The sequence below is a fragment of the Pempheris klunzingeri genome, chromosome 20 (genome assembly GCF_042242105.1).
Source record: "Pempheris klunzingeri isolate RE-2024b chromosome 20, fPemKlu1.hap1, whole genome shotgun sequence".
NCBI lineage: Eukaryota > Metazoa > Chordata > Actinopteri > Acropomatiformes > Pempheridae > Pempheris > Pempheris klunzingeri.
In genome coordinates this window covers 10,571,151-10,584,691 of record NC_092031.1, presented here as the reverse complement: position 1 = coordinate 10,584,691, position 13,541 = coordinate 10,571,151, and the positions used below count along the sequence as shown (strand labels likewise).

At 41.3% G+C, this 13,541-nt stretch overlaps 2 protein-coding genes across 4 annotated transcripts in view; one reads left to right on the top strand and one right to left on the bottom strand.

Annotated features, from left to right (window-relative positions):
• Nucleotides 1-13,541, top strand: part of rbp4 (retinol binding protein 4, plasma) — a 178,763-nt gene that overhangs the window by 159,398 nt on the left and 5,824 nt on the right. The window lies entirely within an intron of this gene.
• On the bottom strand, nucleotides 2,395-12,267 carry pde6c (phosphodiesterase 6C, cGMP-specific, cone, alpha prime). Of its 3 annotated transcripts, none has more exons than XM_070851770.1 (22): nucleotides 11,800-12,267; nucleotides 10,657-10,809; nucleotides 9,441-9,530; nucleotides 9,081-9,221; nucleotides 8,894-8,968; nucleotides 8,688-8,752; nucleotides 8,333-8,399; nucleotides 7,880-7,927; nucleotides 7,495-7,644; nucleotides 7,016-7,159; nucleotides 6,546-6,611; nucleotides 6,190-6,345; nucleotides 5,524-5,631; nucleotides 5,273-5,382; nucleotides 5,080-5,167; nucleotides 4,889-4,989; nucleotides 4,605-4,712; nucleotides 4,365-4,428; nucleotides 3,778-3,852; nucleotides 3,587-3,670; nucleotides 2,542-2,705; nucleotides 2,395-2,446 (listed from the first exon to the last, which is right to left on the bottom strand). In XM_070851770.1, the coding sequence occupies exons 1-22, from the start codon at nucleotides 12,265-12,267 to the stop codon at nucleotides 2,395-2,397; spliced, it is 2,577 nt and encodes an 858-aa protein (XP_070707871.1). The 3 variants fall into 3 exon arrangements, with proteins under 3 accessions (XP_070707871.1, XP_070707872.1, XP_070707873.1); XM_070851771.1 differs by having other exon boundaries at nucleotides 2,395-2,443; nucleotides 2,545-2,705; XM_070851772.1 differs by having other exon boundaries at nucleotides 2,395-2,438; nucleotides 2,552-2,705.

The following is a 13,541-nucleotide window of genomic DNA, read 5'->3' as shown; positions in this document are numbered from 1 at the left end:
AGCGTATTGTCCTCTAATTGACTGTATATCTGTAAAAATGACGGCAAAACATCACGCAATGTCCAGCTTCCTGCATGTGGAGTCTGCAGACAGCCACAGCCAGACAACATTGTATCAGGCAGGGATCAGAACCAATCCACTGATCCTCTTTCACCAGAGGCTCATCCAGCTTTGGAGCCTCTAAGATCTGTGCACGATATATGCCTAAGAGCGGAGCGCTGTCCCTGCTAAGCCCAGGGTTCCTTAAGTTCGCTCTCTTTCTAACCTTCATGTGCATGTGTCGAGTGTGAATAAGAGCAAAAGTGCGTTTGCTGCAATGTTTTCATGGTAAGAAAAAGTGATTCTCTCTTCTTACGCTTCCATAAATTCCTTTATTTGCTTACACATATTACATCTCATGACACATACATACAGTAGAGGTAATTTCATACATCAAATGACAGATTTCTAATGTCTGAATGAGTTGATAGGGATAAGGGGACAGTTATACAGTGCATAATTTGGTAATTCACAAAAGGGTCCTTGTATTCACAACAGCACCTTGCTTCGTCCCAAGCAGCAGAAAAGGAGTTTCCAAGTAGCCCCAAAGCCATTCTGATAGGATTAAGTGCCTTTGATTGATGCTCTGTTGATTAGAGGAGATGACATTGCGTAACAGGAAGTTCAGAGCCGCCTTTGCACCCAGCAGGGACATTGCTAAAAATGTTTCAGAAAGTGCAGCGAGAGCGCACCGTCAAATCAGACTTTGGCCGGTACAGTCGTACAATCAGTGATGCTATAGTGGCATCTCCCACATTTTTAACACATACAAGGCTTTGGTAGCCTGCTCTGTAAGAAGGGTATTTAAAGTCTAAAGCTGTGTGGACCTCGCTGGCTGGCAATCAAATCAAATCCTATGAAATCGTCTTACAGGAGAGGTAGATCTACCGTGAGCTGTTAGACTGAATCTTGTCTCCTTAGAAGAAGCAAAGGTTGTTTTTACTGTACATTTCTCAAATCAGTTTTATGCTTCAGATATTCGGAAGTTTACACAATTTACATTTTACAATTTCTATGCAATAAACTATATATATATGTGAACTCATGACTTTTTTGAATCGATTTTGGAATTGTAATTTTGCTCTAAACACTGGTGTTTATATTATCATTATTATATTATGTATATTTTTTGTTATTTTTCCAGGTCGTTGGACATAAAGATAACAGCTTACAGATTTTTTTTTCTAAAAGGTGACAACAAAGGTGCACACGTTCAACACATTTACCAGATTCAGAACGCCCTCTCTCAAAGCTCGTCTCAAATCTCTTCATCCGTGAAGACGGTTCAAGTACAAAATTCTCAGACAAAGAATCCAAAAAAAAAAGACGTTTATAGATAGATTGCATATTAAAATAAATATTCCCTACACAACTTATCAGCGCCTTTTGAGGTAAGAGAACATCAGCCCTTGTTGATTGAGCACTGCTGAAGTATCTGAGCTTCTAGGTTTGTTGTACAGCATTAACCAATCTTTCCGATCGCAGTTTCCTGCTCTTTTGTCCCGAGGAACGCTACTTTATCTGTTCACCAAAAACACAAGTTAAACCCAGATCCCAGTAAGTATAAAGTTATGTGGTTATTGTCCGTGCCTGTTCTCCCACCCTCCATTCATGGCCTGCCGCTGCCAAAACAGCAGCAGCTAAGTGCATTGTGCAGCCTACAGTACTACTTTACTGTAAGATAACTGATTACCACAGTGTGAAAGCTATTGCTTTGGCATGTACACACCCCACATATAGCACATGCAGTAGCCTATTAGAGCCATTTACACTAAAGAGTTTGTATCTGTGCTTTAGCTTGACTTGGAAAATGTGCTTACAGCTCATGAGCGTATCCAACCGTTGTATCAAACCATGTATGTCAGAAATGTTATTTGTCAGAAGTTATTGCTATGTTAAAGGAAAATATCTCTTGTTCATGTATATGTTGGCTTTTAAATTGTTCGTGGCTGTGTGTTGTACGAAGCAGAGGGATGAGGATGTTTCAAATACATCACATCTTCAGAGTCAAACAGCTTCTCTTGCAGTCAGAGTCCCAACGTTACTTCTTGGTGATCTGCCTCCTCCCTCCTTGGAGAGTAGTTAGGCTGACTGCAGACTGGGCCGCACACCAGACCTGACTACACTAGACTAAAGTAGGCCGGGCTGGACCAGACCAGACCAAACGGGGCTGGACTGGACTGTGCCAGAGTGGACAGCACCTAACCAGAGAGAACTACGCTGGTGTAGATCAGACCAGACCAAGCAAGCCTAGCAAAGCTCCAACTAGACTAGTTGTCAGACCAGAATAGGCTAGCGTAGCCTAGATTAGTCCTAACCAGACCGCACCGGTCCAGATCCAAGCACCGGAGCAGCTTAGCAGATGGTGCAGGTTTTTGACTTTCCATCTCCTCCACCACCTAGAGAAACACAGAAAAAACAAGGATGTATTGGCACAGGATGATTATTGACACTAAACACTTGATCTTCTATCAGGCCATCAACTAGACCCTTTTTTTTTTTTTTTTTTCACCTTTCTTGGCTTCTTCTTCTTCCAGTTTCTTCTTCTCATCCTCAATGGCCTTCATCTTTGCGTTGTATACCTCGGCCAGCTGGTTCCAGTGTGACCTGTTGTTGTTCAGGCCATCAAACATGGGCTGTATCTCTTTGTGGAACCTGGAGAACTCCTGATAAATGAGTAAAATGAAATGAAAATAAATAAAAACGCATGAATGGCAGCACATGCTACTCACATTTGCAGGATACATTCTGTAGTGGAAAATACAAGGAAGACATTTTTGGTGTTGCAAATACACAATATGCCTTTTAGACCAGATGCCCACAGGGACACATGTTCATAGTTGTGGATGTGCATGCTCTTGTCCAAATACCATCCTGACTAACAGCTGACTGACATTCCTCCTGGGGCCAGCTGAGTTCAGCCGGTTCACCTCTTTACACTCTGTTACCCAACCTCAGTTGGCTGAAGCTACAACACCACCTCTATAAATTACAAGACTGAATGAGAAATTATCTAGATTATGAATCAGGTAATTTAAAAATAAAATTAGACTGCATTATGAATTGAGCTTTGTCACCACAGAGTTGAAAGTACTAGACCTTTCTGATACAGTTTCATCAGTTTCAACACATACACCAGGCTTTACAAATCAGTATTTACTGCACAGTTCAGTGATGGTTTGAAAATGAAAGCCACACTTTAAACCAGGTCCTTGGAGTAAAGGCTAATGGCTCAGTTTAGTTACTTTTACAGTGTGCATTTGCAGAGCTCACACTCTCTGCAAGTATCAAAATCGATTAAATTGAACTGAATCAATACAGCTCGTAGAGAGAATGTGTTTGTTATGGCGCTTTGCTGAAAATCAAAACCAAATAGAAGCTGTGAGTCAATCGTTACACCCCTCTCAGACACAGCAGCACAGACACAGGTCAGACTCCGTTTTTCCAAGATTCATCTTCAACTCCCCTTCATCGTTTATAATAATCCCATTCATTGTTTTTCTGAGGAAAAATGGTACATCTGCGCTGTGAAGAAGCTGCTCTTTACCTTGTATACAAACGAGCACACAAAGTCGATGAAACCGCACTGCATCTTGGGTAGCTGTTCGGCACAGTTTCTGTCCATCATGGGCTGAAAGTGACAGAGTTTCAGATGAAAGACAATCCTGAAAAACCTAAGAAAAATCATTTGAGCAGAGGAGAAGGCGAGAGAAGGCGCAAGAGGGTTATGACACTTACAATTGGTTGTTGGTCCAAAACGTTTCTCTCCAAATCTCCCTGTTCCCAGAATTCAGCAGCGACCATCAGAGCCACCTGGAGAGGAACGATGCAGGGAAACAAAAAAGCAAAAAAGCATTCAGAAATGGGAAAATACATACATATAATACACACAGTTTACTCGCAAGATATTTTCAATCCTTGTCTGTTTGTTGAACAGGACCACATATCTTCTGCCAGCTATGAATATGAAACTTGTCCTTGACCTTCTGCAAAGCTTTTAGCATTTGATCTCAAAGTAACACTAATGGCCTATTGAACTCAGTCTGTTTTTGATGTCATGGCTTTATGCTTTACTATTATTCTAAAAAAGTGAATAACTTCATCTTCAACTTCATCATTCCTGATGTAATAAATCTTACATTAAAACCTGATTAAAAAATGTAATGTGTGAAACCCAGTCGGCTGGTCTTAGTAGAACAAACTGTATGAAAAACTTGTTATTTCTAAAACTCACTCCTTCATTTTCTGTGTACTTTTTGTTTGCCTTGAGCTTTTCTATATATATCTCTTAATCAGCCCATGTCAGGGCTGTGAAGGCCACCCACCTTGCTCTGTACCTCCCAGGGTTTGGTGATAGCTGACAAGTCACAACCTGTCATCATCATGGCCCTGTAAGAAAGAGGCAGACACAGAGTCAGGGGGAGAGAAGATGACACGCTCCCGCTGATGCTGATGATTTGCGAGGGTCTGCTGTTTCAGACATCTTCTCAGAAAAATATATTTCAAAGTAAACTGGACAAAATTTCCTACGGCTGTAATATCTTTCGCTTGAATTGGTTACATACATGATAATTTCCTTCCTGGTGGGATTGTTGGAAACAAAGGCAATGGCTTCCTTTTCTTCTGCCATTGGCTCGGTGGCATTCACAATGTTTTGGAACATGGTTCTCTTTCTGCGTGAGGACAAACAGAGAGATAGCAGATAATCAATCAGACCAGTTGAACTAAGCAAATACACAAACAGATTCCATAAATCCCCCTGAGTCAGTCAAAAGAAAGACACGGGTGGACAGACAAACAGTGATAAGCTGCAGCTAACTGTGGCTGCTGCCAGCTTCTGAAAACCTACTTGAAGTAAAGGGCCAGATCAGTGGCGATGATGCAGACGTCAAACAAGTGCTGAACGTTCTCAAACTGACGCTTCTGGAGGTTGCAGAAGATGTTCAGGGTCTGCGAGAGACAATGAAGAGTGTGGGCCGTCTCTCAAGCATCACTTAAGTCTGATATTTCTTCATTTCACTGTGAAACCATGGGTCTTACCTCGTCAGCCATGAGCGTCTTGCTGTACTCCAAATGGTGCCTCTCCATGATGGAGGAGCCATGAAGTTTAGCCAGAGGAGCTGCACTCCTAAGGAGAAAAAAAGACAAAGATTAGAAAACAAATCAGCACAGCGGTTACGCACATTGACGTACACCCTGCATACACAAAGCACAATAAAAGATTTTGACTTGCTTTGTCTGGTAGAGGTTGTTGGTCCCCCTGTGGTCGATATCGTGGCAGAATGCAGCAGCCACCATGGCAAAGGCATCTAGATCAGAGAAGTACTTCCTCAGCCTGCCTGTCTGTAAGCAGAAGAGACAAATCATAGATTATTATCACCACATGTACTGCCTTAAATATTGCACAGTAAGCTCTGATGTAAAATTAAGCTAATTTAGTGTTGGGGTTTGCTGTGGATGCAGCAGATATTGCTCGGGCGTTACCTGCAGGAGGCAGAACATGGTGTGGCCTACGTTGAAGCCGTGCCTCCAGTTGTGGTAGGTGATGGAACGGTAACCCTTCCTCACTGTGTACATCCATCTGGTCAGTGTCTACAATGGAGGGAAGGAGAGAAGACAAAGAGGAGACGAAGTGATAAGGATGGACAGTTTGAGTGTTTCAGAGGGCTTTCAGATGAGCCATGACGCTTTTCCCCTGGTGCCCAAAGAAACTCTCTCCCCTCACAGCTACACCACACGGCATCACTCACATTTGTAGCGACAGCGCGACATGCTTGGAGAGGCTAATTACCGATCAAATCTACTTCAGCAGATTGCCTGTCAAGTTTCACAGATGATGCTACGAACATTCATCCCTTAGGCTCATCATTTCTGTTCTTCCCATATGTTGAAGTACCCAGATTTCACATGGATTTTATGTGGATTCTAAAATATTAATGAATATTAACAAAACCCCAGACTTTTGCAGGCCAAAAGAAAAGAGAAAATAATAAGTCTTATGCATACAATTCTATTCCAGGTGGACAAGAACAACACTTGCAGAAAAAAACTGGGATGCTCTCCAGATTGTAAGGAGTGCGCAGTCAGCACCACTAAGAGCACCCTGTTAAGGCAGATAGATCCAAATAAGTGTCTGACTGCACAACTCACCTCTGCGGGAACTTTAAACTTTTCAATAACTCCGAGCTCAAAGAACATGCGAATGCCGGCCTTGATGAGGTCGAACTCCGAGACGGGGAAGTCACTGAAGGAGAACAGGTACAGGCTCTCACCGTTGACATTGTCAGCTGGCGGGCAGGTTGCTTTCTGAACAAAAACACAACATAATTCATAGAGAAGACGTCCATGAGTCATTAAATGCTCTAAAAGTACAGATGACTACATGATTACAAAGTCAGACTCAAGACTCAAAGTAAAGAAAATGATCTTATTCGCATATGTATTTGGTTTGCCAGTGTCTGTGTTTGCAATGTAATAATCATCCTGTGGGTTTAAACAAAACATACCAGTAGTTTGTACATCTCTTTCTGGTCACAGTCTTCGGGCTCCGCGTCAAACTTCTCTTTGGTGTTCTGTTTTTAAAAGAGAGAACAATAATTTAAATTTATATTCAGTCCATAAACATGCTGCCACTGTCTACAGCAGTTTACAGATGAATTTCTACATGGGCAAAAAGCAGGAAATCCAAAAATATCCTAATATTCTATTTTCAAACACTTCAGATAAGTGTTCTAAGGAGTAACCTTGTAAACGGTGGTGTCATCGTCTCAAATGTTGGCTTTAAGTGATCCACCACAACCTTTTATTAGTCCTCTAATAGCTGCTGTTGGAGGACTGCTGCTCAAAAAGCTGTTCATGCTGCATTAACCTTTGACTACGTTTAATTCCTGCTTGAGTGGCCTTTTGATCAAATGCTGGGAGATGAAAGGTAAGCTTCTTGAGAGAAAATGCGGAGGAAAGCCAAGTTGATACTGACTAGAATGGACTGCATCTCAGTGGTGGTGCATTTGGTCTGGTACAACAGCATCTCCTGGGCGATGTCTTTCCTGTACTCCATTCGGTTCAGCCTGTCATAGGTGTCGCAGTTCAGCACCGACCAACCCAAGAACTGTGTCAGGGCCTGTATGAACAATGAGAGTGACAGAGAATGAGAGAAAATGTATGTCTAATTATTGTTACTACCTTATTAATTAATCTCATAGAAGCATGGTGACAAATATTTTCAAGAAGCTTTTCTATTATGTTGTTTCAGAACCTTTCCTTCATTAACAAGCAAATTTATGCTGAAAAATGCTCAGAAATTAGAACAAATCTTATACTTTATGGGGAAAACCTGCGGTGTATAGACTGTTGACGAGAGTGCGTCTACACCCAGGCAGTAAACTACATGATACCCTAAATGACACTATGTGATGCTGACGGGGCATAAAAAGATAGAGAACACATGCTGCTGACCTCTGTGATCTGTTCATCATGTTCATCAAATGGCTTGCCGTCTCTCCTGTTGAAGAAAGTGGCGATGCCCACGATTTCTTCCTTCTTGTTGACGATGGGCAGCGACAACACATTCTTGATGATGAAACCTGCTTCATCCACAGCCTCTTTCTGAAAGGCATTGAAATTAAATATTTGAACCACGCAATCGATGTTAAAACAAGACTCCATTTCGCCCGAACATGAAAAATCTGCAAGGAAGGAAGGGCCTTAATGTGTGCAGGCATATAAAGCTGATTCTGGCGTGTAAACTATTGTGGGCCTATGTGCATTTGGCTGTAGAGTTGATACCAAGGTGGCACAATGGTGTGTCCAATATGTGGATAGAAAGTCAAAGTGTCCTCACCTGGAAAGTGAAGAAATCATCTGCAGCCACGTTCATCATGTTGCAAATCTGCAGGCAGACAAAAACTTTATGAGTATTTATTACTTTGTAAATTTTACTGCTATTTCTGTCTTTACAATAACCATGACCTCAGTGTTTATCTACCTTCAGTCACAAGTCATGTTTAATTGACTGTATACATGTTAGTTGCTGTGTGTCAACTTCTTACAACAATAAAAGGTTTGTTCGGATTTAATGAATGACAATGATAAAACTTTTTGTCTAAAACGTGTTGATTACTTATTAATCATACATTCAGGGCCATAAATTGATACATAAAGTCACTTCATATAAACGGATACACACCACTAGCTTGTGCCTATCCCACAAGCTATTTCCACTCTCTTTTTATTTTTTAATGATTTTAGTGATTCTGATAATGAATCGCCCTTTCAGCAGCTGTGAGAGACTTACGAAGCCGTTCTCCGCGACGTAGGTCGGTAGTCCGCTAACCAGCGCCCAATGATCTGCAGGCGGACCACTGAAAAAGCAAGAAAGACAGAAACATGCAGAGTTGTGTGAGCTGGAGTGAGCAAATTATTCCTTGTGAATTGTTAGTTTGACTGAAATTGGATTCTTATCAAAACTAACTTTGGACTTTTATTTTGAAATAAGAAGATAGAAAATGAGAACAATGCTCTTGACGATGATGATGATGAAGTTTGATCCCAAGTCACTGGCACCAGTTTGCACTGATTTTCTATGCTGTCCTTTAAAATGTGTTGCATTAGTATGAGTGCATTTGAAACATGAAGCTAATGCTGCTCACGGTATGACTTTGATTTCTTCTTTGCCTTCCAGGAGGTAGTCAATAATCTTGTAAAAGTTCACTTCCTGTATAAAAAGCAGAAGCGTCAGAAATGATTGATCGTCTTCAAACTACATCAGACAATAGAGACATTGAAGAGAGAAGAATTTAAAGTGCTCCAATGACAAAGACTGAATTAATGAGGAGAAAAAAATTGAGTTTGTTACCCTGCCGTCTGGCGTTTTTGGTCCTTTATAGGGTTCCACATCTCCCAGTTTCACCGGCCATTCATCATAGAATTCCTGGAGGGAAGGAAACACAGACAATAATAGATTAAAGTTATTCACGCCTGTAGCCATGAATGCTATCTATTCAATCCTGTCTGTAAAATTGAATGTGTTCTGCAAGACCAACCTTCTCCTTGGTCATGTCCAATAGACCCACTGAGTATCGTTCGCATTGTAGGTAGGTCCTTACAGTGTAGAGGGCTTTGTGGAACTGTCTCTCAATGTCTGTTAACTCTTCAAACACTTTACTGGCCGACCAGAGCAGCACCTATGCATGAAAGCGGGTAATTAAATGTTTATCTATGGCACATAATGTGAGCTGTGTTCAGTGCATTAGAAATGCCAACAGGTTACTAATAGGGCCCAAAGCATTCATCAGTGCTTAATGATGGGAGGTTTCCACTGGATAACATCACAGTATCACACATCCACTCTCACCCACTTTTCTCACCCACATAATTCTTCAAACAGCGGCAGTTGTGTTTACCTGACTCCTTCTGGACTCCACATTGAACATGTAGGCTGTGTAATGCTGCAGGGCGATGACTTGAGCAAAGTTCATGTATTTGTGGAAGAGCTAAGGACCAAATCAGATTAAAGGTTTCATCAGCACACAACAGCAGATTTAACATTTTAAAGTACGGTGTAACTTCGCTGCATTTGCATGAATGAATGAATATGGTGGGTTTGTATTTACATCTGAGTAAATATATCTGAGTATTTATCCGCAGACTATTGTTCACACATGCAAAAATCTGACAGATCAGTCAATATTGACTACAACAAAACCCTTTCGACTGAGTCAAACTTCATGAGTCTGTGTTTAGCAAATTGCACATATTTAACATACGGATTTACACAGAAACATGATGCATTGCTCTTTTGATTACCAAACCCTGTGAGAGGTGATTAAATAAACATAAGTGTGTTTTTCTTAAATACTTAAGGTTACATTTTGGAGATCCAACATGCTTTTATCCAATAGAGATAATGTGTGAAGGCAAAGAGAAGTCTATATACAAGACACAAAGAATACAAAGATATTTGACATTGTAATGCTTCTTAAGTAGTTAAAGCATTTGTCCTGAGCAATATTTCCACCAATCCTCCCCTAAGACCTCTTTACTCTCTTATTCAGCTTCCTGTTAATCACAGTTATAACCGAAACTCAACCTGAATAGTCCCTACAAACATCATTTCCATGTGACCCAGTTAATTCTTTGTCCCTCAGTGTGAGTTTGTGGCTTCTGAATAACAAGAGACAGTAATGAATGTTCTCTGATATAGACCACAGACACAACATATTCACAGTTAAATCATTATGCTCTTTTTTTTTTTTTATTTTAAGTTGAATGCTCAGAAGCAATCGCATTGAGTGAGTCAGGTCTGATTGGCTCCCACTGACATAATGGAAGTGTTTTGCACCCCTCTGGTAAGATGTAATTACAGCAATATTCTTTATTTAGTTGCAAATTTCAAGCACGGGCTTTTTAAATAGCAGACAAAGAGCTATGGATATGATGAGCAGATAAGAGGAAAAATAGGGTGTATTTTAGCCGTGACTTATTAAGACAAAGAATATCTAATAAGGATATGATAATGGTGGAATTCAAGTTCAATTTATGAAATAGTCAATGCTCCAGCTGACTCAGTAAGTCGCTACGGATAAAAGTGAATATGCATGTTCAAGTGTGTCTTCTTACCGCCTCATCCTCTGCAGAGAACACATCAGCTCCTATTTTGTTAAGTGCCATGACGACTCCAAGGCACTCTTTTTCAGCCATCAGAGGGAAAGTGAGCATGCATTTAGTCTTGTATCCAGTCTGTTTGTCCACAAAGTCACAGAACTTTGTATTCTGTATCAAGAATAATAAAAAAAAAAAACTTCACATCAGGTTTGGCTGAATCCAAAGGGAGATATAAAGAGACACGACTGGTGTACAACAAGACATTCACAATTCATTTCATTCTGTGCGGCTCAGTGGTGTTTTCATGCACTCATTAATTCATATTCAGAAAGATTCATATTCAGAATCAACACCATTTTTTTTTTTTTTTTGTCAAATAAAGGCCAACATACTGTCTGATCTCTAAAAAATAAAAAAAAACTAGAATTTGTTGTTCATTTGGTAATTAATATTAATATTGTATTATTGGCTTCACTTTCTGCAGTCATATTTATTCTGTATTTGTCAGTTGACAAGATGAGTCAGCACATAATCATATTCTCCAATAATCTTAAGAAATAATTCAGATGACTTCTCATATTTCTTGTTGCATCCTAAAGCTGATACTTATAATAACAAGTGATAAAATATAATAATAATAATAATAAAAACCTTTACGCCTACATGCCTCATCAATAGTTTTATTTTTTTTATTTTTTTAATGACAGAGTAGTGTATCACTAACTTTGTCTCTGTCATTAATATGATTCAGCATCAATATCTAAATCAGTTATAAACTCCTATTTTAAAAGCAACAATAGCAAGATTTTATCAGATGTACAGTGAATAGAAACACGTGGAGGAAATTTATTACCAATTTTATCCTGTCAGCTTCCACTTTAGAAACAACGATTTGTGAGGCCTTCAGTCCAGAAAATGACCTCCAGTTTACAAATTTATGTTTGTAAGACAAGAATTTACAGGAATCTCAGTGTTTGACCCGTCGGGTCTATAGAGGTAATTTCACTAGTTCAGCTTTGCAGAAACAGGGAAACATCTCTGTTCATTTTTATCTTATTTTCATTTTTTCCAGGGTCTCTCTCTCTCTCTCTCTCTCTCTCTCTCTCTCTCACACACACACACACACACTTGTTTGGAGGCTCCCTGAGCACCTCTCACCTTTGAGACGTCAGGAATATTTTGCGGCCTTTTAGACTGCGCCGTGTGCCCGACAATGCCCATGTCGATGGGGAAGACGATTTCAGTCTGCGGGTGGACCACGTTCGTATCGTACTTGGACGTCGGCGTCACGTCGAAGAGGCAGGTGGCCAGCTCAGGTATTCCGTTTCTCGCGCGGCACGAGTAAAAACCCAACCTGTCGGCCTGTAAGATGAGGGCAACCCTCTGAAACACTTTGTGAAGGGACTGCTCCATGTTCCCCGGCTTCTGCAGCTCCTGGACCAGCTCGAAGACGATGGCGGCCTCTTGTATTGAGTTAACATCCTTGAAGGAAGCGGTGTCTTTGACGTCGACGGGTGCGGAAAAGGCGGCTGTCAGGGCCTCCGCGCGCAACTTCTTATCAAAGTACTCTTTGGCGAACTGCGGGTTGTTCTCCAGGTATTTCTCCACGCTACCCTTGTCTGCCATTTTGAACTCGAGTATATATATATATATATTTTTTTTTATGTCACAAAAGCATCACCTGGAGGTGTAAAAGCGGAGAGGGGAGCTGCGCTGTGGCCTACAGGGTTTGGTGGATCAGTAGCATCCGTGCATTCTCCTCCGCGGTCCCCGAGGGAGTCACTAACGCATCCCGTGTCCGCCGGCAGACAGAGCAGGTCGGACTGCGGCTTAGAGGCTGAAAGGATCAAAGTGGCCGCTAATTAATGTGACGTCATGACATTAAAACCCCTGCTCTAAGCGTCCTTAACCCGCAAATCCCAACGCTGATCATTTTATATCGGGCAATCCTCTCCATCTTGAGGGAGGACGCGGGAGAGAGTGAGAGCTGTCCTCAGGTCAGATGGCAGGATGGGTGCACACCGGGAGAGGATGGAGAGTTGACTCCTGTCCTGGCTCAGGGTCACAAAATCACCCCCAAAAAACTAGAGGAGACACCACTGATGAAACATACAACAGTACCTCATTGTTACGGTCACCATATTGCCATGTATGACTACACACACACACACACACACACCATGACACCTTGGACACACTCAGTCCAACTTAACCCACAACAGTGGACCCTTGAGTGCTTTCCTTAAAGAGCACCTCAACATCCACTGTTAGTGGACTCACATCGGTACTCCACTCTTCCAATCTGACATTAAACGTTTCATCCTGATTTACATAACCTGTTAATTAAACAGTTGATACCAGCCTCAAATAACCTCCTACACCATTCTGTCCTCATTGCTATGGCGGAGGAAGTACCGAAATAGTTGTCAACCACTGGCATTGATTGTGTTCAGAGCCATAATGGTCCGCCTATCTGACACTCTAAATGTGTGAGCAGCCTACCTGTGCGCTCTAATTAAATCACCATCATCATGGAGGTATCAGTGCTAGAACTGGAAATTGGCCAATTAGTGAGACTTGGACGTCTAAAAACAAGGCCCGAAACTAAACAAAGATGGTCGGCTTTTATTAACTCAGCGCTCTGTCTGGTTAGCTGCTGGCAGGCTGGCAAGACGAGGAGGCCTCTATTTTTTACTTTGGGGATTAAGGCAAGCTTGACAAGGGAGAACTACAAAAGGTGTGTTTGTGGGCGTGTGGATGTGAGGCATAGTGGATATAAATTAGAGCCAGCTTTTTCACAGGGGTTGGGTTCAAAGAGGAAACGGAGGCAGAGAGACAGACAGGTGAAATTTAATGAGGAATATCGAAATATTTTTGGTAGTTAGTTCCAGCGTTTCTTT

Coding starts and splice junctions, on each gene's coding strand:
- pde6c (XM_070851770.1), bottom strand. CDS start 12,267: ATGGCAGACAAGGGTAGCGTGGAGAAATACCTGGAGAACAACCCGCAG. Junction 4,713..4,888: donor GATCTGGCCCTTTACTTCAA/GTAGGTTTTCAG, acceptor GTCCTCACGCAG/AAAGAGAACCATGTTCCAAA. Junction 2,706..3,586: donor TGTGCTCGTTTGTATACAAG/GTAAAGAGCAGC, acceptor CTCATTTATCAG/GAGTTCTCCAGGTTCCACAA.